The sequence below is a fragment of the Biomphalaria glabrata genome, chromosome 3, assembly GCF_947242115.1.
Source record: "Biomphalaria glabrata chromosome 3, xgBioGlab47.1, whole genome shotgun sequence".
Lineage (NCBI taxonomy): Eukaryota > Metazoa > Mollusca > Gastropoda > Planorbidae > Biomphalaria > Biomphalaria glabrata.
The window spans coordinates 53,025,093-53,048,208 of NC_074713.1; the positions used below are offsets into that span (position 1 = coordinate 53,025,093).

Sequence of the window (23,116 nt, forward strand, 5' to 3'; positions counted from 1 at the left end):
GTTGTTTTTTCTATTGCTTGTTCCATGTTTGAACAGTTTTGTATGAATTTTCTTCACAGAGAAGTGTCTCTGATCGGTTCAGGAGGTCTGTGCAGTACAGCAATTTGCCGCAGCTGTTTCTTTCAACCCGGAGACCAAAGACAATTCAGTTGGATGAAGTGGAGTCTGAAAATATGGGACTATGTGAGCTCTTTAATACAAATTCTGAAGTTCATTAGTTCAGTGAAAGTTCTGATTGGTGGCTAATGCTTTAAGATGGTACTAATCTTGGGATGGTACTCATCTTGGGATGTTGTGATGGCATTCATCTTGATGTTGTGATGGCATATTGTACCGTTGTTTCTCTATCAGGATTGTATCATTGTGTCTGTAGTCACGTGGAGTTGAAGAGGCGGGGGAAACAATCTCAACAAAATATGTATGTCAGTGTGTGTACTTTGATGTTGTTCTGTCTTGACATTTTTGTTTATCTGAACTGATGTTGTTGTTTTAAATAAGAAATCCTGACATCATCTGAGTTTTTCTTGGTTATTTTTTACAGCGATGTGAAGGTGTTTTAAGATGATATGCGTATAATGCAGACTGGTGTTTATATGAAGCAGTTTGTTTTAAGAAATATAAATTTGTTTCTGTTAGTTAATTATGTAATACATCTTGCTCTATTCAAACAATTTTTTAAGCTGAACTGAAGCTTTAAGTATCAAATACTCTTTGTATTTTTTTTAATATATCAACAGAATTATTGTGTGTCACCCAGCCATCTTTGGTTCTAGTCAGGATTAGAATGATCTTGCAATTTGTTATTTTATAAATAATATATGACTGATGATTGAGATTATGAGTTCACTTGGCTAATGGACATTTCCCTTTACTTTTGATTTGTGGAGTTTTATGAATATGTAGTATGTGAGTATAGATTGAGTCTAGTTAGTTTTTTTATTGTCCATATTTCAAATTGGCGAGGCCATCATCAACTAGTCTGATGAGAGAGACTAAGCCAGAACACGAGGCTCAGGCCACTCAATAATAAATAATCAAACAAATGTATTGTTTTAAATCTAACTCCTCAGTGTTCAATATTTATTATGCTTCTCTCAAACGTTCATTTAATATTCATCTTATCTCCCCTATCAGCATCCAGTCCTAGGATTCGATGCATAATTATTTTATTCATGTGTGGATGATAATGTAGCTGAGATCTTATAATAAGTGTTTAATATTTATTATGCTTATCTCTCAAATGTTCATTTAATATTCATCTTATCTCCAATATCAGCATCCAATCCTAGGCTTATATTCATAATTATTTTATTAATGAGTGGATGATAATGTAGCTGAGATCATATAATAAGTGTTTAATATTTATTATGCTTATATCTCAAATGTTCATTTAATATTCATCTTATCTCCAATATCAGCATCCAATCCTAGGCTCAGATTCATAATTATTTTATTCATGTGTGGATGATTATGTAGCTGAGATCATTTAATAAGTAAGATGGCTGGGAGAGTTTGAAAATCAAACACTATGAATACAGAATGTCCTGGATTTCAATCTGTGTACATAGTAATCAGATTTCTTTTTTTTTAATATTTTTTTTTAACAAAATATTCACTAGACATTGTTTTAAATGTCATGTTTGAATTTCTGACACTTTGGTTAAAGTACCAAACAGTTAACATGGAAACAAAGTTTATTTGAAATAGAGAAGCTCTCCCTGATTGAATCTGATGACTTGAAGTGAGAGCAATTACTTTGCTTTTAATTGCTAATGAATTGTAGATGATACAGAAATGAACAGAAGACTGTAGTCTTGACTAGAATACTCGATCTAGATTGAGACATGATGTAGAAGCTATTTTTGGTGATATGGTATTGATGTTGTGAAACGAAAAATTGTGTAAGTGTTACACACATAGGACATAAGGTCTCTTTGTTTACTGCATAGGAATATCTTTCACTGATGTGTGTTCAAGATATAGATCTCTAGACCAAATTTAATTTTTAAGATGATTATATTTTGAAAAATGATACCGGTCAAACCAGAGTTTTCCCTGTGTGGCCAGTTAGCTAGTAATTTTTTCCCCACAATGTCAGATTTCAAGGATCTTGATCCAGGTAGAGTTTGTAAGCTAATAAGAGAATTATAAAAATGTTTTTAAAAAAATTATTCATTTGGACAACTTTTTATTATCCTATTGAGTTGAAATTTCGCACTTAAAATCATGCATTGTGGCAAAACATTTTAAAATTACAGACTGATCACTTTATTAATTATTGAATTTATTAATTTTTTAAATTTGCCATTAAACCCCAGTGTCTCATCTATGGAACTAACAATTATATTTTTCCTATTAGTGAGAATTATTATTCAATCTTGCATATGGCTGCCCCCATGTTTAGTTGACTATATTATTTTAACATTACAATATAGTAGGCATTTAAAAAATTATCATTCTTTTAAATTACCGGTACTTGCTATGGAAAAAAAATAATTACAAAGCTGTTTGATGTATCTGATTCAAGGAGTGAAAAGGGAAATGTTTATGTTATTAAATATCACAACTGATGTGTTTATGGATAAGATTTTTGCTAGGTCAACCAGTAGGTCATAGATTTATTTAGCCAAGAGTCTAATTTTACCATATTTTGTCATTCAGTATGACTCAGCTTTGAGGTAAGTAATTGAGTTACTGGCCCTTGTTCTATATGTTCTTTTACCCATTTTTTTTGGTTGCATTGTATTCTCAGTTGAACAATTTCTGTTGTCCGGTTGTAACATGTTTCCAACTGCTGTTTGACTCTAACCAAAGCAATATTGAAAGAGTTTAGAAGTTAAGAAAAATAGAGTGGAACCAAAGCCAAGTGGTATAAAATCAATGTTTAGTGATAGAGAATACATTTCAAGAAAGTGATATTGGATGCGTGGTCGAGAGGCTAAGTGCGCTTGAACTTGGCTTGTCTTGGCTACCTAGAAGGGGGCTCGAGGTTCGACACCCGACTCGGGCAGAGTTGTGTTTGCTGAGCGCCTAAAGGCAGCACGGAAAACCAACTCTTAGATACCCCCCCCCCCCCCCCCCAACCAGTCCACAAATGAGATTGGACCAAAGCGCTCTGAGCATGGTATAAGCATGAAAGTAGCGCTATATAAAAGCTATAATAATAATAATAATAATAATCATCATTACTGAATCCTAGTGAGAAAATACTTTGTACATTTTTTTCCATGTTGAATTTGATTGTTGGTTAATGGCTTTAAATTTTATGTTCTGGTGCTCAACATTTCCTTAAAGAAGTAATTTTAGCACCACTCTTTTGTTACTTCAACAAATCATAATATAATCTGTGCATATTATATGTGTTGGCATAGAAGTTGTCAGATCATTGGCCCAGCAGCTTGTAACTGTTAAAACTGTTTGTATAGGTCATGTCATGACCATTAGACAGTAGCATCCCATTACCATTGTACCATCTTTGTAACACTTCCTGGCCATTAGATGGTGGTTCATTTTTTTTGTAAATCTCTGCCTTGCTGTCTCCTTCTTGCTATTGACAAGGTATAATTGAAACAAAATATACAAAATGTAATTCATCTTCATGACATCTCTTTCATTGGGTGGCCAGCAATCCCTTCAAGAACTAAAATCTGATGCAACCCTCCCATGCCGGTTAATGCTGCACTCAAAAGTGATTTTAGGTCATCTTTGACTCGTGAAGTTATTTTTCTGGGTGCTTCTAAGTTGAATCAGATAGTGGAACACCTGTTATAGATTCTATGCTAAAAGTTTTGTAAAAGCTAATGAGGCAGATACTGGATAGTTGGTAACTGATTTTTTTGGCAGCTTACACGAAGTTGAAATCAATGGTATTTTTGTGACTCTGTATCTTAAGTGAATTAAGAGCAGCATCTGTCTTCTATCTGTCCTTAAATATGTGCAAGCAAAGCTTACAGTCAGTTTAGGCTGATTTGGGTCATTAATGATATGGCAGTGTCAGAAACATTGTAGAGAATGCTGACAGCCATGTAACTAACAATCGTAAATCTGAATTGAAGGAGATTCTGTTCTTTCTTTTTCTGAAAACTTGAAATGTTCATATGAATTTTAAAAAACCAGAGCTTCTTCAACGTAATCTGTACCTCTATAACAATTCTAATTAAACAAATGTAAACACTTAAAAGTTGTCTCCATATTTTCTTATACATTCATTTCAAAGTTTTGTTCTATCATTCACTACATTGCCATTATATATGCCTTCATTGACAAAATGTTTTTAATATGAAATCAATTTATTTTTTTGTGTGTATTTCCAGGTCAGTGTTGTTAATTAGGGCCTGACATTGTAAACAAACATATAGAACAGTTCCACTGGTTTAATTCTAAAACATTGATTTATAGAGAAGAAACAAAAGTTTATCAACAACCATATTTTGTGATGTGTTTATGATATACATTATATTGTAAATGTAAGGTTCGGTACTTCTTTAATTTCACAAGTGCCAGTCTACAAATGAATGTGTAACATCCTAATTATTTACTTGTACATTCAGTTTCCAAGTTGTCTTGTATTGCCATCATGTGTCAGAAGTTACAGGTTGAACATCTTAATGTAATAAACATCTTTGATGAAAACAAAACACATTGTCAACCAACTTTGTTATTATAGTTAAAGATAAAAGACAAAGCCATGCCATAATGTTTTCTGTTAGTTTATTATTTTGGTTGAAATCAAAATGTTTTCCACCAACAGTAATTTTCTTGAAGTAAATAATACAAACAATGTTCATCAGGAGGAGGGGGGAGCAAGGAAGATACAGTGCAGGTAAAGCTATGAGGAATCACAGTGCAGGTATAGCTATGAGGAATCAATGTTGATTGGACATTTATTTTTTTCTACAAATAAATCAGGAGTCGGAAGACTTGTAGCTTTTATTATTTAAAAAAAAAAAATGTATGGATTTATCATCACACAAGGGTTTAAAAGACTGTAGAAACCATGCCATGCCTTCAAGGAGAATCAAGAGACTGGATTTAAGAGGGGAAAGTGGATCACACACATTGAATACAAAATTCTCTTTCAAGAACATAATGTTGCTAGTAAATTCAAATATGTATAGCAATCTTCAATGTTTTAGCTACATACAATGATATATAAAATCTAGCTACTTGCTGAAAACAAACTAAAAAGCAAAAGGTTATATAGTATATATACATGCTGAACTAGATGTCATTGACCTATAGAATTAGCAAAGGATTCTTGGAATAAAAGAATTTATCACAAAATAAGCAGGGAAATCACTGATTACAGCCACTATGACAGAGACAAAACAAAAACCATTATGCTTTTTAGCAGACATCGTGACCTTTCACCTAACTAAATTTGACTTTCAACTAATGTAGTTGAGCCCTGTTTGATGTCAACGTATTGGACTAATGAAATCACTCAGTCATGTAAAAAAAATTGAGCATTTGTCCTTTTCTAACAGCAAAACAAATGAGTATTCTGGTCTAGCTACATCATTTTTAATGCCTTTGGATTGTTCATATCAAAATAATAATAATTAAATAACTTTTCGAAACATTAGTTAAATCAAGTAAATCAAGTAATCACTTCACCTATCTAAACAATACACAACTCTCTGTGTAAATTTGATGCATCTCTCTCACGACCTGATAATTGTTTTAAATTTGAGGTTAACCAAGTCCACTATTCAAAGGTCAACACAAAACCAATATCTACCAACAGCTAAAAACATTGGGCCAAACAAATTCATAGTACTCCTCTTTCTCTAGCCTACTTTATAAAACATCAATATTGAGCTTTGATTCAGATGAAAACAACAACAAATCTGTCCCTGAACATATTGATCATTCACCTCACTTCAAGCCAATAGAAAAAATGTTATGAAAAAAACTAAATCTGATTAATTTAATCAACTCAATTGAATGTCTTCTGGAGCAACTCATCCAATAGGTTCATCCTGGTCAGACTCCTAGAGCACTGCTGAACTTAGACATAATGCATTTGGAAATGAAAGACAATGAGATCAAAAACGTGACTGACTACCTGGCATTAAGAAACAAAAACTAATATCTGTGTTACTTTGAGCCCGGAGCATTTACCTGGCACAAGGCCAGTATAAACTCTTTGCTCCAAATACTGATGCAACAAATTATTCACTTACATTGACATACAGCAAAAAGCATGACTTCCATCATTTGAAGACCTTGTAGCAAGTCTTTTTAAGTCTCAAGCACACAAAAAAACAATGCACTATTCCCATTCTAAATTCATCTACTGACATAACAATGTTTCAACAATAGCAGCTCTTTAACACACAGCACAAGTTGAAAATACTTTCAAACCTAAGGACAATCTAAGAGCTTTAAAATCAGGTCTTTTTTTTTTTTACCAGAATGAGTCTTAAAAAAAGAAAAAAAAATATAATGGAATTGATTCTAATTGAAATAGCCTCTGGAACATTATTTTCATGAAGACATACACTCAGAAAAACATGACACTAGGCAGTAAGTTCACTGATGTTGTGACAAAAGTTTCAAATGACTACAACCTTCCATCCAACTAAAGCCCAAGTCCATATGACTGCTAGCCAATTTAAGGAAGCAACCAATGGAATAGCCGAGAAGAATGTAAAAAATGTATACAAAATTCATAATCTCATTTGTAAGTTGCACAAACTTAGTGTCAGGGTTATAACAAAATAAAACTGAAACAAAACCATGTAAAAACTTGTTGAAAGTTAAAGAGGACAAAATTTCTCGTTGGTTAGTCACAACCACAAACATTTATAAATATTCTCTTTCAAAAAATATGCCCATGTTTCTTATTAAAATATTTGAGTGTATATAAAATACCAAAGTCTAGAATCTCACAAAATATGTTACGCTATAATCATTCTACCATTACATGCCAGTCTGTACACAAGATTTGCATGTAACTTCTGTCTAAATAGTGTAATAAAACTACACAAAAACTACTTGGTTGAGGCCATTATTCACTGGTCAGTTCACTGGTCAAGTAAGGCCTCATTAGAAACTATTCAACAAATGGTCATCTCTTAAGTGTGAGCTTCTATCTCCACCAGAAGGTCATCTCCTTCCAGTTTCATGTTCTTGGTCACGGAGATCAACTTGACTTTGCCGGTCACTGGAGCGGTCACCACCATCTCCATCTTCATGGCGCTAAGTACCAGCAATGGCTGACCTTTGGTGACCTGCTCTCCCTCCTTGACCTTGATGTCCACTACTGTGCCTGGCATTGGGGCACCCACCGATCCAAGCACTCCTTTCACTGCCTTGGGATGGACATGCATTTCCTGAGATGAAAAAAAAATCATTTCAATCAATAAAAAAACAATTATTGTTCAGATAGTTATTACTAAGTAAACAGTTGGCTGGTGTGAAGGTCTGTTTATGTTGCTGAATGGTGTGAACGTGTCTCACATATGAAGATGTTAAACTGAGCAAGCTCTAGGATCACTAAATAGAAAATATTTGAAACACGGAAACACTTTAAATTTTTAAAAAATCTTAAATTAAGCGTAGTTGTATCAATTAGTTTGAATCAGTCATGTGATTAAATTTGTAATAGATCTAGACTAACATTAGTAAATCTGTATGATTCAAAATATTTTTACCAATTCTTTTTGTTTAGCACAATTTCATGCTTTTAGCTTTCTCAATGCACTAACATTTGTCTGGACCAGTTGGTAAGGGCGGAAGGGGGTTAAGAATGGGGTATCTGGGTGAATGTTACATGATCGCTTTTTAAATGTATAAAACAAATTTGTTCACTCAGGCACCTCCACGGAACTAATGAAACATATACCACTACATTTGTCAAGTATGATTTCCTTGTTTGATACAAAATAAAATAATTAATTGCCAATTGTTAATTAACTAATTGGTTATTTTTGTTTATTTATTGATTCTTGTGTTGTCAGGTACAAGAAATAATTGTGCAAAATTTTAACTTGATCCAAGATTGGGTGTGGGAGAAATAACCTGCACAAACTGGCACAGATTTAGTATTGTTAGTCCAGATTTTTTACAAAGTTAATCACATGACTGATCCAAAATGACAACGAATGAAATGGTTCCTATTGCTACAAACAAACAAAAAAATATAAATCATACCTTTTGAGCCGCAGTGTCTTTGATTCTGACTGACCGCAGCTGACCATTGAGTTCAAAGAATACTTCTCGTGTTCCTAGTTTGCTCAAGTCTCCTACAGCCAGTGTGACAATAGAGAGACTCTTGCCCTTCTCTAACTCAACCTAACAGATAACAACAAGCCTTCATGAGCAACAAATAGCCATCGTGGACAACAAAAGGCCTTCATAAACAACAGATAGCCATCATGGATAACAACCTTTGAGAGCTCAAGACACTATCACAAACATAAATGTACATATAAAATTCATAAGAGTAACATTGTACAATAATAAGATTTACTAGAGTATACAATTAATAAGATTTACTAGACTAGAGCGTACTATAAGTATTACTAGAGTGTACTACAATATGATTTACTAGAGTGTACTATAATATGATTTACTAGAGTGTACTATAATAAGACTTACCTGAGTGTACTATAATAAGACTTACTAGAGTGTACTATAATATGATTTACTAGAGTGTACTATAATAAGGCTTACTAGAGTGTACTATAATAAGACTTATTAGAGTGTACTATAATAAGGCTTACTAGAGTGTACTATAATATGATTTACTTGAGTGTACTATAATATGATTTACTAGAGTGTACTATAATAAGACTTACTAGAGTGTACTATAATATGATTTACTAGAGTGTACTATAATAAGGCTTACTAGAGTGTACTATAATAAGGCTTACTAGAGTGTACTATAATATGATTTACTAGAGTGTACTATAATAAGGCTTATTAGAGTGTACTATAATAAGGCTTACTAGAGTGTACTATAATATGATTTACTAGAGTGTACTATAATATGATTTACTAGAGTGTACTATAATAATGCTTACTAGAGTGTACTATAATAAGGCTTACTAGAGTGTACTATAATAAGACTTATTAGAGTGTACTATAATAAGATTTACTAGAGTACATGAACAAGGAGATTTACTCTAACCAAATATAAAGTAAGACAAAACAACATCAAAGTTTCTACATTCCTCAATGACCTTCACCACTCACAGTCAAAACATGGTGGCATCAATCACTTCCTAAATGACAGCTCACTCACCTCAGTTTGTGACGCAACTTTTGGTCCCACCAAGAAAGTCTTAGTGTCCAGTTTATCTACTGGTCCATACTTGTTGAAGAAATCCAAGTATTCATCAGCCACCTTGTAGTGAAACAAATAAAAAGGTTCGTATTTGAAAAAGACACACACTTATCATTAACTACGTATATGAAAGTAGATTGTACAGAAGCGTACTGAATGTATAGTTTGTCAAGTGCATTCAGTACAGTTTTTAGTGCAAAGTTTATATACGGGTTATGGTCTTAAAATACAGTAAACAGTACAGTCTTTGGAGCAATGTTCAGACTACTGTAATGTCTAGTGTGTACTGTCTTACAGTAAAGAGAAGCACAGATATATAAGTATAGATATATAAGGATAGACAGAATTCTATTTGGCACATCAGCGCCATATAGGCCATGTCGTAGGATACATAGGTAAGATATAATATGGAAAATAGTAACAGTACATACTTTTGGGTAGAGAGCTGCACTAACCACATCCTCGTCAGTCACCCAGTCACCATGTTTCTCAACCAACGTTTCTTTGATTGACTGAAAGTTAACTGGAGGCAAGCTAGCCCCTGGTCTGCCCTCTAGCATCTTAGCACCCTTAAGTGCCTGCAACGAAATAAAGATAGAAAAATAATATGCCCACATCTAATGTCTGCCTACGACTGAAGTTCAAGTCTGAATGGAAATAAAATACTTTAAAAACTAAACACAACCTCCCAATCCAGGACACCTCATGAGACAATGTGGATTCTAGATCAAAGTGCAAAATTATTTTTTTTGTAGCCAATCCCATTTCTTAACTGAAAGTATTCTGGATATAAAAAGTTAAGGCTTCAAGTTTTCCTTCTTGACATATATTTGTATCAAAAGGGGGGTGGGGCCTCTTCAGCCATCTGGACTATTTACACTGTCAATAAAAAGAAAACATTTTTGGTGACATAACAGCAGAGATAACAGTTAAAGCAGCGGTTCTCAACCTTTTATGCTCGGCGACCCCTTTTTACAATCCCCCACTCAACCGCGACCCCCCCCCCCCCCCCCCCCGACACCCACAGATACAGCAATAGAAGAATAGACAATAACAATCCATATTTTCGATCGATGGTCTTAGGCGACCCCTGGCAAATTGTCATTCGACCCCCAAGGGGGTCGCGACCCACAGGTTGAGAACCCCTGAGTTAAAGGGAGATGAAAAAGTCTTAAAGCTAACCTTACCAGCAAAGAAACAATAAAAATGGGGCAAACTACTGACCTGAGTTCTCAAAGGTTCAGGATAGCCACCAGGTGGCTCCCCTAGATAGCCTTGGAAGTATTCCACAACAGAAGAAGGAAAAGACAGCTCTGATGCCCTCTCCTGCACATCTTTAGCAGTCAGTTTGTTTTGTACCATGTACTGGGCCATGTCTCCAACAACTTTGGAGGACGGAGTGACCTAAGACACAGAGTAGCAAGTGACTTACATCAAAATATACTCTCAAATCAAACTTATGACACCTTCTGACAAAATCAATCAGTCACTTGATGACAAAACCAGTCAGTCACTTAATGACAAAACCAGTCAGTCACTTGATGACACAACCAGTCACTTGATGATAAAACCAGTCAGTCATTTGTTGACAAAATCAGTCAGTCACTTGATAATAAAACCAGTCACTTGATAATACCAGTCAGTCACTTGATGATAAACCAGTCAGTCACTTGATGATAAAACCAGTCTGTCACTTCATGACAAAACCAATCAGTCACTTGATGACAAAACCAGTCAGTCACTTGACGATAAAACCAGTCAGTCACTTGGTGCAGTACAGAATAAAGCATAAACTTATACTTTACTGTGATTTGCTATTTAAAATTAGTATAAATACTTTTTTTTCTAAATCTTATATGCAATGACATATTTAGCACACTTTAGTCACTACTATAAAGCATACCAACCACATAAATGTAACCTATAAAGTGTGCCACAAAAACAGTAAAATAAAAACTTAACAAACAGTAAAAAAAGCCAAGCCTGTAAGCCTCGCTGTCAGTTTGTAAAACATTTATCCAAGAAACAACATGCACATCCTAGAAAAAAGTGTGAGTACTGTTAGGCCCTTCCACGACGTGTATTATGCAGATGAATCAAACAGAGGTAACACTCAATTCACGAACTTCAATAACACAGGCGAAAGGCCAACAATACAAGTTAATCGACATTGGTAGCGAATGTCCAACAAAAAGTTTAATAACAGCGAAGGGAACTGTCGAATGTCTTTAAGCTAAATCTCTACATTCATAAAATCTCCTCTCTCTAAAGCCGTCCAAAAGTATCCTGTTTACATCAGTTGATATTTCAAAGCATAGTCTAGTTTTTAGTCAAAGTCAAAACTTCCCCTATTTACGGAACAAATAACCAATTCCTAATCGTGGCATAACAGTACCTTTGGCAAGTCTCCCAGAAGAATGTTTGCCACTGAGTACATTTTCTTGATCTCCTCAAACTGCTCAGCAAGACCCAGACTGAAGGCTTGAAACTGAAGGTTAGTGTACTGTCCACCTGCATAGATCACAATGTGTAGTCAGGTCATCAATGAAAGAGCCAATAATAATGTTTCCGCCTAAAAATGTTGAACATGATATTGGATCCTAGAATCCCTGATTATTTTGCTAAAACAACATCAAATAGTCATTCTAAAAAAAAAAATGAAATTACAAACAGGTGAGAAAGGAGTTTGTGTTAAGACAAGCCTGTCCTTCCATTGCATTCAAAAGTGACCTCAAATTAACTCATCAGAGATTAGAGATACTTTCTATCTCATCTTTGTACTACATAATATAGAATAACTAATTAAAAAAAGAGTACAGGTTTAGTTCTAGTCTTCTAGATTGAGAAGAAATTTTGTTTTTATACATCTTATCTTATATAGTACAGACGTTACTTCAAAAAAGAAGATGATTACGTCCTACGCGTCATGCATTTAGTCATGCATATTAACCAATGACTTAAATTCTGCTAAGTCACTGGTTTTCCTGGCTAGCTCATGCTACATCTAAAAAGGAATTAATAATTTATCATTCCTGAATGACAAAAATGGATTGTCTCTCTATGTATACATAGGTCTGTGGCACACACATGATCTTTACAAACAATTTAATAACAAAAAAAAAATATAGGCTAGTGCACACATTTTGATCTCTTGCCATTAACTGGTTGAACGAAACAGTGTTTAGAGAACTGACCTGGTATCTCATTCTTGTAAATGTCTGCATTGCCACTCTTCATGGTGACGGTACATTCAAAGGGTTTGTACAAGTTGCGAGCCTGCTCCCAGTAGGCAGAGTATTCAGAGACTCTGTCAAGTGACAACCCTGGTGGATGCAATACAAAGCATACATTAATCAATGAAGACTTTTTGATTAAAACAATATTTGGATACATCGACATTCTACATTCCTGATACACTGAATGTGTACACTCATTTAGAGTATAGGGGCACTGTGGCTGAGTGGTTAAGCTTTTTAGTAGTACTGTATGACCCAAGAATGGATAAGCTGTCAAGAAAGAAAGGTCAAACAACAAATATTTTTTGCAGCTTTAGTGTAATAAATAATACCAAGTAGAAATCTAGATGACCCCCCCCCCCCCCCAAAAAAAAAACAAACCCTAACAAAGCAATGCCCTATCTTTCCATCAAGCTAAGGGAACTAATAAAGACAGTGGCTAAAAGTTTCAGAGTATGATAAATGAAATAATATATGTATGTATCATTTGTTTCAGCACCTAGCTTCAACTCTATGTTTATGATAAATGAAAGAAAAAAATAGAAAAATTTGAGGGTATTGCTTCTATTGCAGGCATGGTGACCAGTCACTTCATCCCCAATTAAATATATTCTTAGAGATTGTGTAACTGTGCTGTTAAGGCTTTGACTTGAAGCGCTAATTTCATCTAATATATACTTTTTGATATTTTTAACATGTTATTATAGTGTTCCCTTTCTACTCTTCATACTTGTTGAGAAATGAAAGAATATATTTCAATGAGTAGATCTATTTTAATACGGACTTTGTATTTAGTTATATTGTTTCTGTTTGTCGTAGAGTTGTTGAACTTTATCGTACGCATATTGCATGATGTAATAATCAAACGCCAGGGCTTGCTGGAAGTAGTGGATAGATAAGAACAATTAGAAAATTTATGATCATGTCACTACCAACCTACCTCCTGACGGCCATCTTTCACTTTAATTTTTATTAGCCATTCGCTCTTTCTTGAATATGGGCGCATCATTTTCAACCTTGAGAAAAGGTTTTATTTAATCTAATAAACGCTGACTTTAATCCTCCGCTGGAGCCGATTCATATCACCTAAACATGTCTTTTTTAAATCCCCGCTGAAACATTAGGTTATAAATTGTGGCATTGAAGAACGCCCTAGGAAGAAATATGCAACACTGGCCAAGATATTACAAACGATGTACAGCAATAGGAATCAATGGATTGTCTTCTGTACCTAAGATCAATAGCCTGTCCATCTTATTGATTTCGATTAACACACAAAAAAAAAAAAAACATTTTTTAACCATATCTCTATATCTATAGATATTTTTTTTTTTAGATTTTTTAAAATGACATTAAATTCTATTTTTATTTAATGAGTCACTCTTTGTCATGTAATTGAAAATAAATATATGAAATATTGTTAATTTCATAGTTTTTACAATTATTATTTGTTGGTTCAGGGGATGAAGTGACTGGGGATGAAGTGACAGGGAACTGCATTCTTGGTCAAACCATTTTAATAACATTAATTATTTCTTAATAGAAAGGTTTTGACTACTTAGCAACATGCATCCGTAGGTAAAGAAAAATGTACATCTGATAGAACAGTTAATTGCTGATTATTTGTTACTTGGTAAAAGTATTCAGTTTTTACATCATTGATGTTTTAGTTTTGGAAGTTCCTTGAGGATTGAAGATTGTTACGTCCTAGCTCAAACCTTCTGCAGGATAGCAGGAGATGGCAACAGGCAGGGTTTGAACCTAGGACTATCAAGATGACAGTACGGAGCATCATTCTAGTATCTCCTAGAGAATAAGTTCAAAACATTTCACAGAAACTCTACATCCTGCCTACAAGCTGATAGAGCCCTCTCTTTATCTGATGACATAGCCAGGACACTCTAATGAGATGATTAACTAGAATGTGCTGTACCTGTATCCAGCTGAGACTTTTCCAGAGATGCTACCACATAGCCAGGACACTCTAATGAGATGATTAACTAGAATGTGCTGTACCTGTATCCAGGTCAGACTTTTCCAGAGATGCTACCACATAGCCAGGACACTCTAATGAGATGATTAACTAGAATGTGCTGTACCTGTATCCAGCTCAGACTTTTCCAGAGATGCTACCACAGCGCCCATGCTGGGCTGAGAGGTCAATCCAGACATAGAGTCCACAGCAACATCCACCACATCAGCACCAGCGTAAGCAGCGGCCAACATGGAGGCCACACCGGCGCCAGAAGTGTCATGGGTGTGAACATGGATGGGCATGTCTGGGAACTTGTCTTTCAGAGTGGAGACAAGGAGAGTTGCAGCCCTTGGCTTCAATAAACCAGCCATGTCCTATGAAAAAACAAAAATCAAGAGAATAAAAAGAAACAAAAAAAATATTCCAACAGAGTACTGAATTTTTAGCCCAAAACACTAAATAAAATACATACAACTATTCCAACAGAGTACTGAATTTTTAGCCCAAAACACTAAATAAAATACACACAAATATTCCAACAGAGTACTGAATTTTTAGCCCAAAACACTTAATAAAAATTTCCTAACAGACTAAATGCGTTAAAAATAAAATAAGAATATACTCTTTCAATAGAAAACAATAGATTGACAGACAGCAAGAGAAAATGTAGAGAAGAGATTAATGAATGTGTAAGTCCTGGGTTCGAATCCTGGTGAAGACTGGGATTTTTATTCTTTCGGATCTTCAGGGCGCTTCTGAGTTCACCCAGCTCTAATGGGTATCTGACATTAGTTGGGGAAAAGTAAAGTTGGTCATTGTGCTGGCCATATGACACCCTCGTTAACCGTGGGCCATAGAAACAGATGACCTTTACATCATCTGCCCCATAGGCAATAACTGGAAATGTCTTTACTATTTTTTAAAGACATGTCCATTCAGCAGATTTAAGTCACTCTTGTGGTTAATAAGCCATCCTACCTTGATACACAGGATATGGGTTCCAGCTCGAATCAACTGATCAGCCAGCTTGACATAGTACTCTAGGTTATACTTCTTCTTGTCTGGGTCAGACACATCACCAGTGTAGGACATGGCTGCCTCCACAACGCCACCTGGTGGGATCCAGAAATATTATCTCTACACTAAGAAGCTATACGCTAAGTTTTTACATCAAAGGTGAGCATCCTGTTAAACAACAGGCTCTAAAAACATGTAAAGACAAAGAAAAATAACATAAAATAAATCAAGACTAAAATAGTTGCTTTAATGCTTTTCAAGAGCAACTAGAAGGATATGTATTGGTAAAGTGTGGGAAGTCAGCAAAGAAGAATTTCACTATCCCCTAAAACAAAGCACTCTCTAGGTTCTGAAGGTGAGTAATTATAGAGAGCATCATATTGGACAAGAGCTACCACAACAAGCTCTCACTAGAATACAATGCAGGTTTATAATAAAATAATACACTAAAACAATAGCTTGATCTACAGATAAAAGAGACACATTGAGGTTTTTATCCTTACTGTACATGATAAATCCCGTAAAAAATGCATCATGCCGTCTATGTTTCTGTCAGGGATACAACAGTACTGGTCCTGTCCTATAAGTTGGTTAATGAGTGGTTTCATTCTTAGGAAAATCATTTTTGTGAGACATTATAGTATATGTTGAGAAGTGAAATGGGCCTTGAACTTAAAAAATAATAATTTAATTTATATAGCACTAATAACAAATATTGGGGGGGGGGGGGGGGGGGGGGGGCTTGGTGGCTGAGTGGTTAAGTGCTTGGATTCTGAACCTGAGGTCCTGGGTTAAAAATTCAGTGAAGACTGGGATTTTGATTTTGGGGATAATTAGGGCAACCCTGAGTCCAGCCAGCTCTAATCAGTACCTGACTTTAGTTGGGGAAAGTAAAGGCGGTTGATCGTTGTGCTGGTCACATGACACCCTTCTCGTTAACCGTTGGCCAAAGAAACAAATGACCTTAACAGACATTACCTTATGCCTCTAATTACTAGGTATATGTATTTAAAATAAGTGATTATAAAATGTATAAAATCAATACAACTGACTTCTACATGTACATGATGGGAAAAAAAGTTCTATGTACCTGCTTTCCCGGCAGCTTCCATTCCTACTATGATGTTTGGGACATAGTTCAAAGAATCAAAGATTCGGAAGATGTCCATTCCATTCTTCACAGCCAGATCACAAAACCTGTTCCATTTATGGACAACAATTTTTAATAAATAATCTGAAACATCTGTCTTCACATTGAGATATCTGTACATATTCGTATGTATCTGTACATATTCGTATGTATCTGTACATATTCGCACAGGTCATTGACTAAAATACACAAGAACTCAGATTTTTATATGAAGTCAATAATTACACTTTCTTTGTTACAAATGCTGAATAGGATGATGTCAACTGTGGTAAATTGAAATAGGATAAAACGGTTTTTGTTTTGTATATATTTATATGGCCACAATGGATTTTGTATCTTTGTTTGTTCCTGGGTGACTTTTACAAATACCTCCTGACAATGACATTCCCTAAAGTATTAATTAAGTAGACACTTGAGTGATGACCTTGCTGGCTGAAAACTAACGATGAAGTAGTTAAATAACATATTCAGATAGGATTTTATATAACAATCATGAGACAGCATTTAACAATGACATAAGTTAGTTGTGAGAATTTCAATACTATTTGAGAAAAAGCCTTAGTTAACATTGTAATATGAAGGCATTGTCTTTGGGTTTGAAGACTAAAGGAGAGAATCCTAATTTATGTTGCTATAAAGACCCAGACGTGACCTACATTATTTCTACTGTGTGATGCAGATGAGGCTGTTGTCTGCTGGGGTCAAATTATGTTGTTTTTTGTGTCATCATTTTGGGTTTTTGTGTTTGTTTTTTTCCCTTTCAACTGTATTTGCTAAGGTCTTTGTAAGAACTTTTCCCCGGAGGTTAGTTGGTGTCAAGTGTTCTAGTCTAGGCCAGTAAGTGAATGCTCATGTCTGAGCTGATCTTCAATGCACTTCAAAGGAGTACCTCTATAAGGGGTGGGAAGCGTGGTCGAGAAGCTAAGTGCGCTTGAACTTGGCTTGTCTTGGCTACCTAGAAGGGGGCTCGAGGTTCGACACCCGACTCGGGCAGAGTTGTGTTTACTGAGCGCCTAAAGGCAGCACGGAAAACCAACTCCTAGATACCCCCTCCCCACTGGTCCACAAATGAGATTGGACCAAAGCGCTCTGAGCATGCTATAAGCATGAATGTAGCGCTATATAAAAGCTATAATAATAATAAGGCTATACTCTTTTCAGCTCAGTAAAAAGATTGCATTGTAGATACAGAATGTGTACCCCCACCCAGCACAACAGTCAAGCAATACGCAATGACTCCATGTCATGAAGCAGACATTAAGACAACATAATTTAAGACAGTAATTATATACTCCATACCTGAAGACAACATTGTCTGGATAGTTGGTGTAACCAACTGCATTAGCTCCCCTGAGTAACATTTGAAATGGAATGTTAGGAATCAACTGTCTGAGTTCCCTTAAACGATCCCATGGGCATTCATGAAGAAATCTCATTGCTACATCAAAAGTGGCACCTGTTGATGACAGAACAAAGAAATTGAGTTTTGCATACGGGAAAATAAAGGGTTGTAACTCCTGTCTAATACAAAAATAGATACATATATATTGAACATCATATATAAACAAAGTTCACTTTATCAAAATTGTACTTTTGTATAAAAAAGATTATCTTTCTTGAAAAATAAAGGGTTGTAACTCCTGTCTAATACAAAAATAGATACATATATATTAAACATCATATATAAACAAAGTTAACTTTATCAAAATTGTACTTTTTGTATAAAAAAGATTATCTTTCTTGATTTGTAACTTTGGCCATGTAGTACATTTTGTACCCCTAGTACACTGCAAATACTGCATCATATCTATATGTGGCATTTGACATCTCGAGAAACAATATTTTCTCTCGGCAAAGAGGCCAATCCTTAATGCACATCTGCTGTCACAGGTTGGGCATCAGTTATCCCCAAATACCACATCATGTTCACTCTTCTTTCTACTTCTGGTGTGTATACCCCATCCCATTATGTTATCTTCTTATCTTATATAATACAGACGTTACTTCAAAAAAGAAGATGATTACGTCCTACGCGTCATGCATATTAACCAATAACTTAAATTCTGCCAAGTCACTGGTTTTCCTGGCTGGCTCAGGCAACTCATTCCATTGCCCTTCCATGCCCTTCCCTCAATGCAAGCTCTTCATTTGGATGTATCCAGTACTTCTTTCTCCCAAATGATGGTGTTGACTCTGAATCAACACCAACAGTTGGGCATAATATCAGAATGGTCGCATAAAGTGATACTTCCCTTAACATTAGCTAAACATGAACAAACTTAAAATTGGTAGTCTACATGTCACTAAATAATAGATATTATCTAATATATTGTGCTTACCTCCCCAAAACTATACGGTCACTAAATAATAGATAATATCTAATATATTGTGCCTACCTCCCCAGTTCTCTGAACTATAGAGTGGAGTAAAATTGTGAGCCACGAATGGTGATATTCTCTTGAGGTCATAGGTCCTGACCCTGGTGGCCAACAGAGATTGATGTGCATCCCTGAAGGTTGTGTCTGTCAGCATCAGACCTTTGTGCTCACGGACTTTCTTGGCGAAAGCTTGAGGGCCCTCTTTCACAATGATATCACGCAACCCGGGAGGGGGCGCTTTCCCTGTACAATAACAACAAAGTACAGCTAGTTCTTGATTATACAAATGTTGGCATACTAGAGCTTTAAACTCAAGATAACAAAATACATTATGAAATAGAAAACTTGATCAACTTAACTGGAGTAGGAAACATTTAGGAATTTGGAATAAAACCATATGGTTATCTAAGAATTGGGATATAGAACTATCAGATGTGAGAAATAGATGAGCTATGGCGGTTCTATGACTGATAGCAGCCCACAAATAATAATTGAACTACAGGGAAGCATAAATGGACAGCATGGTTAAGTCATTAAGTGCTTGTAGATACTAATGTTATGTGGATCAACCATGATATTTGTGTTTTAGGTCTGGACTACATTACTTGAGTCCATCAAGCTGTCAACAAGTTACTAATCATTGGCCATTGAGTTGGACACAATAATACCCTTGTTAGCCATTGGCCTAGAAACATTTGCTCTATAGACCACTAGGTTTTCTAGGAATACAAAACATTAAAACTCTAAGTTTAAAATCTAAAGTTTAAAACCTAATTACCAATGTCATCAACAAAAAACACGACCATATTGCTAGTTTCTACAAAATGTTCATTTAAATCACTAAGTTTTTTTGGGGTGTTTCTTATGTACCTGAAAATTAACTTGAATGTTATCTTTTTTTTTTTCATGACAATAATTTAAGGATGGACAGATTAACTTAATACTAAAATTTACATTTAAAGCACTTGCTAAGATGATTTTTATAATAAATAAATATATGAACTAATCAAATGTTGGATCAATGAACATAAACAAATATTTCACCAACAAATATATAGGTCAGTAAAGTATTGCATCATTGTTATGTGCACATGAATATAACCATGCTTTTAATGTAGCTTTTATTCCATGGATTTCTTTTCATCTTTAGTTGTGAAAAAAAAAAGCTTCATAAGCAGATATCATTATGTACTATGTAATAAAATAGGCAATTACTAAAACAAAGTAGGCCTATATCTTTTTGTCAGCTAACTGGGAGCCATTAAGAGAAAAATGTGTCTAATGTCTTAATTTTTACACTATGTTTTCACAAAAAATGGCCTGTGAAGCCAACCTGGCCCATCTAGTAAAGTAACTTGCATACAATTTTTTTTTTTTTTTCAATTTCACTGTTTTAAAAATAATTGTGTTAGATTTCATAATGCTCAGAGAGGAGAGATATAACTGTAGTTTCCCTTGCGTGTTCAATACTTGAAGATTTAAATCTTGAATGATGCACAAAATCTATACAATAAAATTTGATATCATAAATTTAAATGTTATTATTTGCTTTTATTTTAAAAAAGAGTAATTCCTTTAATTTAATGTAGACCTTCAACCAATAAATTGAATAGACTTCTTGTATTGGTTCCAATTTTAACCATTAATTTTTTTTTTTCATATGCTAACAAATACATTAGTTATTATTTCCCTTGCTTTTCTGCATTCTCTCCCCTTGATCTAAAGCAGACTTAGAAAGAAGCATGCTTGGGTGTGTAATGAACTATTTGTATTTGAATAACATGGGACATTTTTGAAGATAAGAATTTTTTTTAAAGTTCATGCAGAAACAAAAAATCATTCTTAAACATTTCCTTTTTCTAAAGCCACTAAGACTCTCACTAAGAAATGAAACAGAGTGCAGACATTTTAAAAATTCTTACTCAACCTTTCAGGGAAACAAAAAAAATGTATCAAGCAGGGTGTCAACAAATTGGCAGGGAAAAACAGATTCCACTTCTTCTAGTCATGGGTATTAAAACAAACAAGTTGTACTACTTGACCAGTGTCCACACAAGATATCATGCTGACCAAAAAGTTCCAATACAAGAGAAGGAAAAACAAAAGTACAGGGAGAAAATCATAAATAATTCCAGAAAATTGAAACAACCTCATAACCCTGACTCAATTTTTCAACAGTCAATATGTTTTGCAAAAGAAGTTTTTTAATAAACATGTTTTGCTGGTGAGATTCATCTTCTTTATGATTGTTACATAACAATCTTCATTTCAAATTTGTCATCAAAATCACTCATCCTTTTGTTTCATGTAAACTCCCAGCATGCAAGTAGTTAAAACAGCTTAAGCATTAGAATTTAAAGTGTCATGTGATCATGTCATGTGATGGTTTCATGTTCCAAGCAGACGACTTGATGAAATAAACTTTTATGATGGAAACTAAGCACAAATAGCTTTTCTAAACTCATTAAGAAAAAAGCTGTTTTTTTTAATCTCACATCAATAATTGAAAATAAAAATATTTTCGGATCTCATTATGATACTGATACATTCATAAATAACATTTTTTAAAGGATCCTAAAAAGGTCAACATCTTGTCATATATAAGCCAGGCATGGCTATCAACCACTTAACCTACAGTGGCCTGAGTAGTAGTTCTTTATTAATCACTAACTTCCATCCCCCAACACACTACAATACAATATAAATCTAGAACATGTCCTGCTGATTTGCAAGATTACATATTTGAACAAGTTTGTAAAATAATTCTATCCACAAGTATCCTCATACATTTTTCATGGAAATAAATACAATGGAAATAAAAAGGGGGGCCATGAACACAGAGCTAATGTGTTTGTGTTAGTGATGGCCTTACCTCTCCCTCGTTCATCTGAAACAAATGACAGTGTTGAAAGGAAAAAAAAAAAAAACTGTCTACAACCAATACATGACAAGTAGATGATGGGGTCAGGGGACGTGGTGGCTGAATGGTTAAGCACTAGGTTTCCAAGCCTTTAGTTCTGGGTTCAAGTTTCAGTGAAGACTGGGATTTTGAATTTCGGGATATTTAGGGCGCCCCTGAGTCCACCCAGCTCTAATGGGTACCTGACTTAAGCTGGGAAAAGTGAAGGTGGTTGGTCATTGTGATGGCTAAATGACACCCTGCTCGTTAACCATTGGCAAAAGAAAGAGATGACCTTAACATCATCTGCCCTGTGGATCGCAAGGTCTGAAAGGGGAACTTTACAAGATGCCGGGGTCATATAACAGGATGAGAAGCTTAAGGCTGTAATTGTTCTATCTGCTCATCTCCTGACATATTACTGTGATCCCAGACATTTCTCTATCCCATGGATTAATCTTTTGATTTTTGTGTGTGTATGTTGAAGATATAGGTGTGCTATTGCCATGAATTCTAGACCTTACTTAGGTAAAAATCGCAAGGTCTGAAAGGGGAACTTTACAAGATGCCGGGGTCATATAACAGGATGAGAAGCTTAAGGCTGTCATTGTTCTATCTGCTCATCTCCTGACATATTACTGTGATCCCAGACATTTCTCTATCCCATGGATTAATCTTTTGATTTTTGTGTGTGTATGTTGAAGATATAGGTGTGCTATTGCCATGAATTCTAGACCTTACTTAGGTAAAAATAATTTTTAGGAATCATAGGATAGCGCATCAAATTTTTTTTTTAAAGTTTAGCGATAATTTTTAGTCTTAAGAATCACAATATAATGCTAATACTTAATTAGTTTTTTAATTAAAAAAAAATTAACATGGTTGTGTACAAAAATTACAGCTAAATGTAAAAAAAAAAAAAGAGGATTGCCTTAAATTCAATTTTATTTAACAATCTTTTTAGTTTTACACCCAAGTTTAATAAATCTATTTAGAAAAAGAGAAACAAATAAACAGCAACACTTGAGTTGTCAAACTAAAATGGAAGCAAATGCATTTTAAAAAAATCTATGTTCTACAAAAATATCCTTGCATAAAAAAAAATTCAAAAAAGAAAAAAAGAAAGCCTTGGATAATCTCTTAAAAAACTAAATATTTTTGCTACTAAA

The 23,116-nt window shown here is 34.7% G+C and overlaps 2 protein-coding genes across 10 annotated transcripts in view; one reads left to right on the forward strand and one right to left on the reverse strand.

Annotated features, from left to right (window-relative positions):
* The window catches only part of LOC106072146 (exportin-5-like), a 66,965-nt gene extending 62,328 nt beyond the window's left edge, over positions 1 to 4,637 (forward strand). For 3 of the 5 annotated variants that reach the window (XM_056022638.1, XM_056022640.1, XM_056022639.1), the window contains exon 33: positions 60 to 4,637. In XM_056022638.1, coding sequence (XP_055878613.1) covers positions 60 to 218 — 159 coding nt within the window. In that variant the 3' untranslated portion in view covers positions 219 to 4,637. The remainder of the gene's footprint in view (positions 1 to 59) is intronic. The other 2 variants (XM_056022642.1, XR_008776822.1) reach the window with 2 other exon arrangements.
* Positions 4,638 to 4,693: 56 nt separating this feature from the next.
* The window catches only part of LOC106072138 (pyruvate carboxylase, mitochondrial-like), a 53,296-nt gene continuing 34,873 nt past the window's right edge, over positions 4,694 to 23,116 (reverse strand). For 4 of the 5 annotated variants that reach the window (XM_056022633.1, XM_056022634.1, XM_056022635.1 and 1 more), the window contains exons 11-23: positions 21,921 to 21,935; positions 19,067 to 19,291; positions 17,970 to 18,126; positions 16,611 to 16,717; positions 15,482 to 15,615; positions 14,628 to 14,877; positions 12,487 to 12,615; positions 11,688 to 11,803; positions 10,517 to 10,696; positions 9,724 to 9,870; positions 9,251 to 9,352; positions 8,158 to 8,298; positions 4,694 to 7,337 (exon numbers count right to left, since the gene is read on the reverse strand). In XM_056022633.1, coding sequence (XP_055878608.1) covers positions 7,080 to 7,337; positions 8,158 to 8,298; positions 9,251 to 9,352; positions 9,724 to 9,870; positions 10,517 to 10,696; positions 11,688 to 11,803; positions 12,487 to 12,615; positions 14,628 to 14,877; positions 15,482 to 15,615; positions 16,611 to 16,717; positions 17,970 to 18,126; positions 19,067 to 19,291; positions 21,921 to 21,935 — 1,961 coding nt within the window. In that variant the 3' untranslated portion in view covers positions 4,694 to 7,079. The remainder of the gene's footprint in view (positions 7,338 to 8,157; positions 8,299 to 9,250; positions 9,353 to 9,723; positions 9,871 to 10,516; positions 10,697 to 11,687; positions 11,804 to 12,486; positions 12,616 to 14,627; positions 14,878 to 15,481; positions 15,616 to 16,610; positions 16,718 to 17,969; positions 18,127 to 19,066; positions 19,292 to 21,920; positions 21,936 to 23,116) is intronic. The other variant, XM_056022637.1, reaches the window with a different exon arrangement.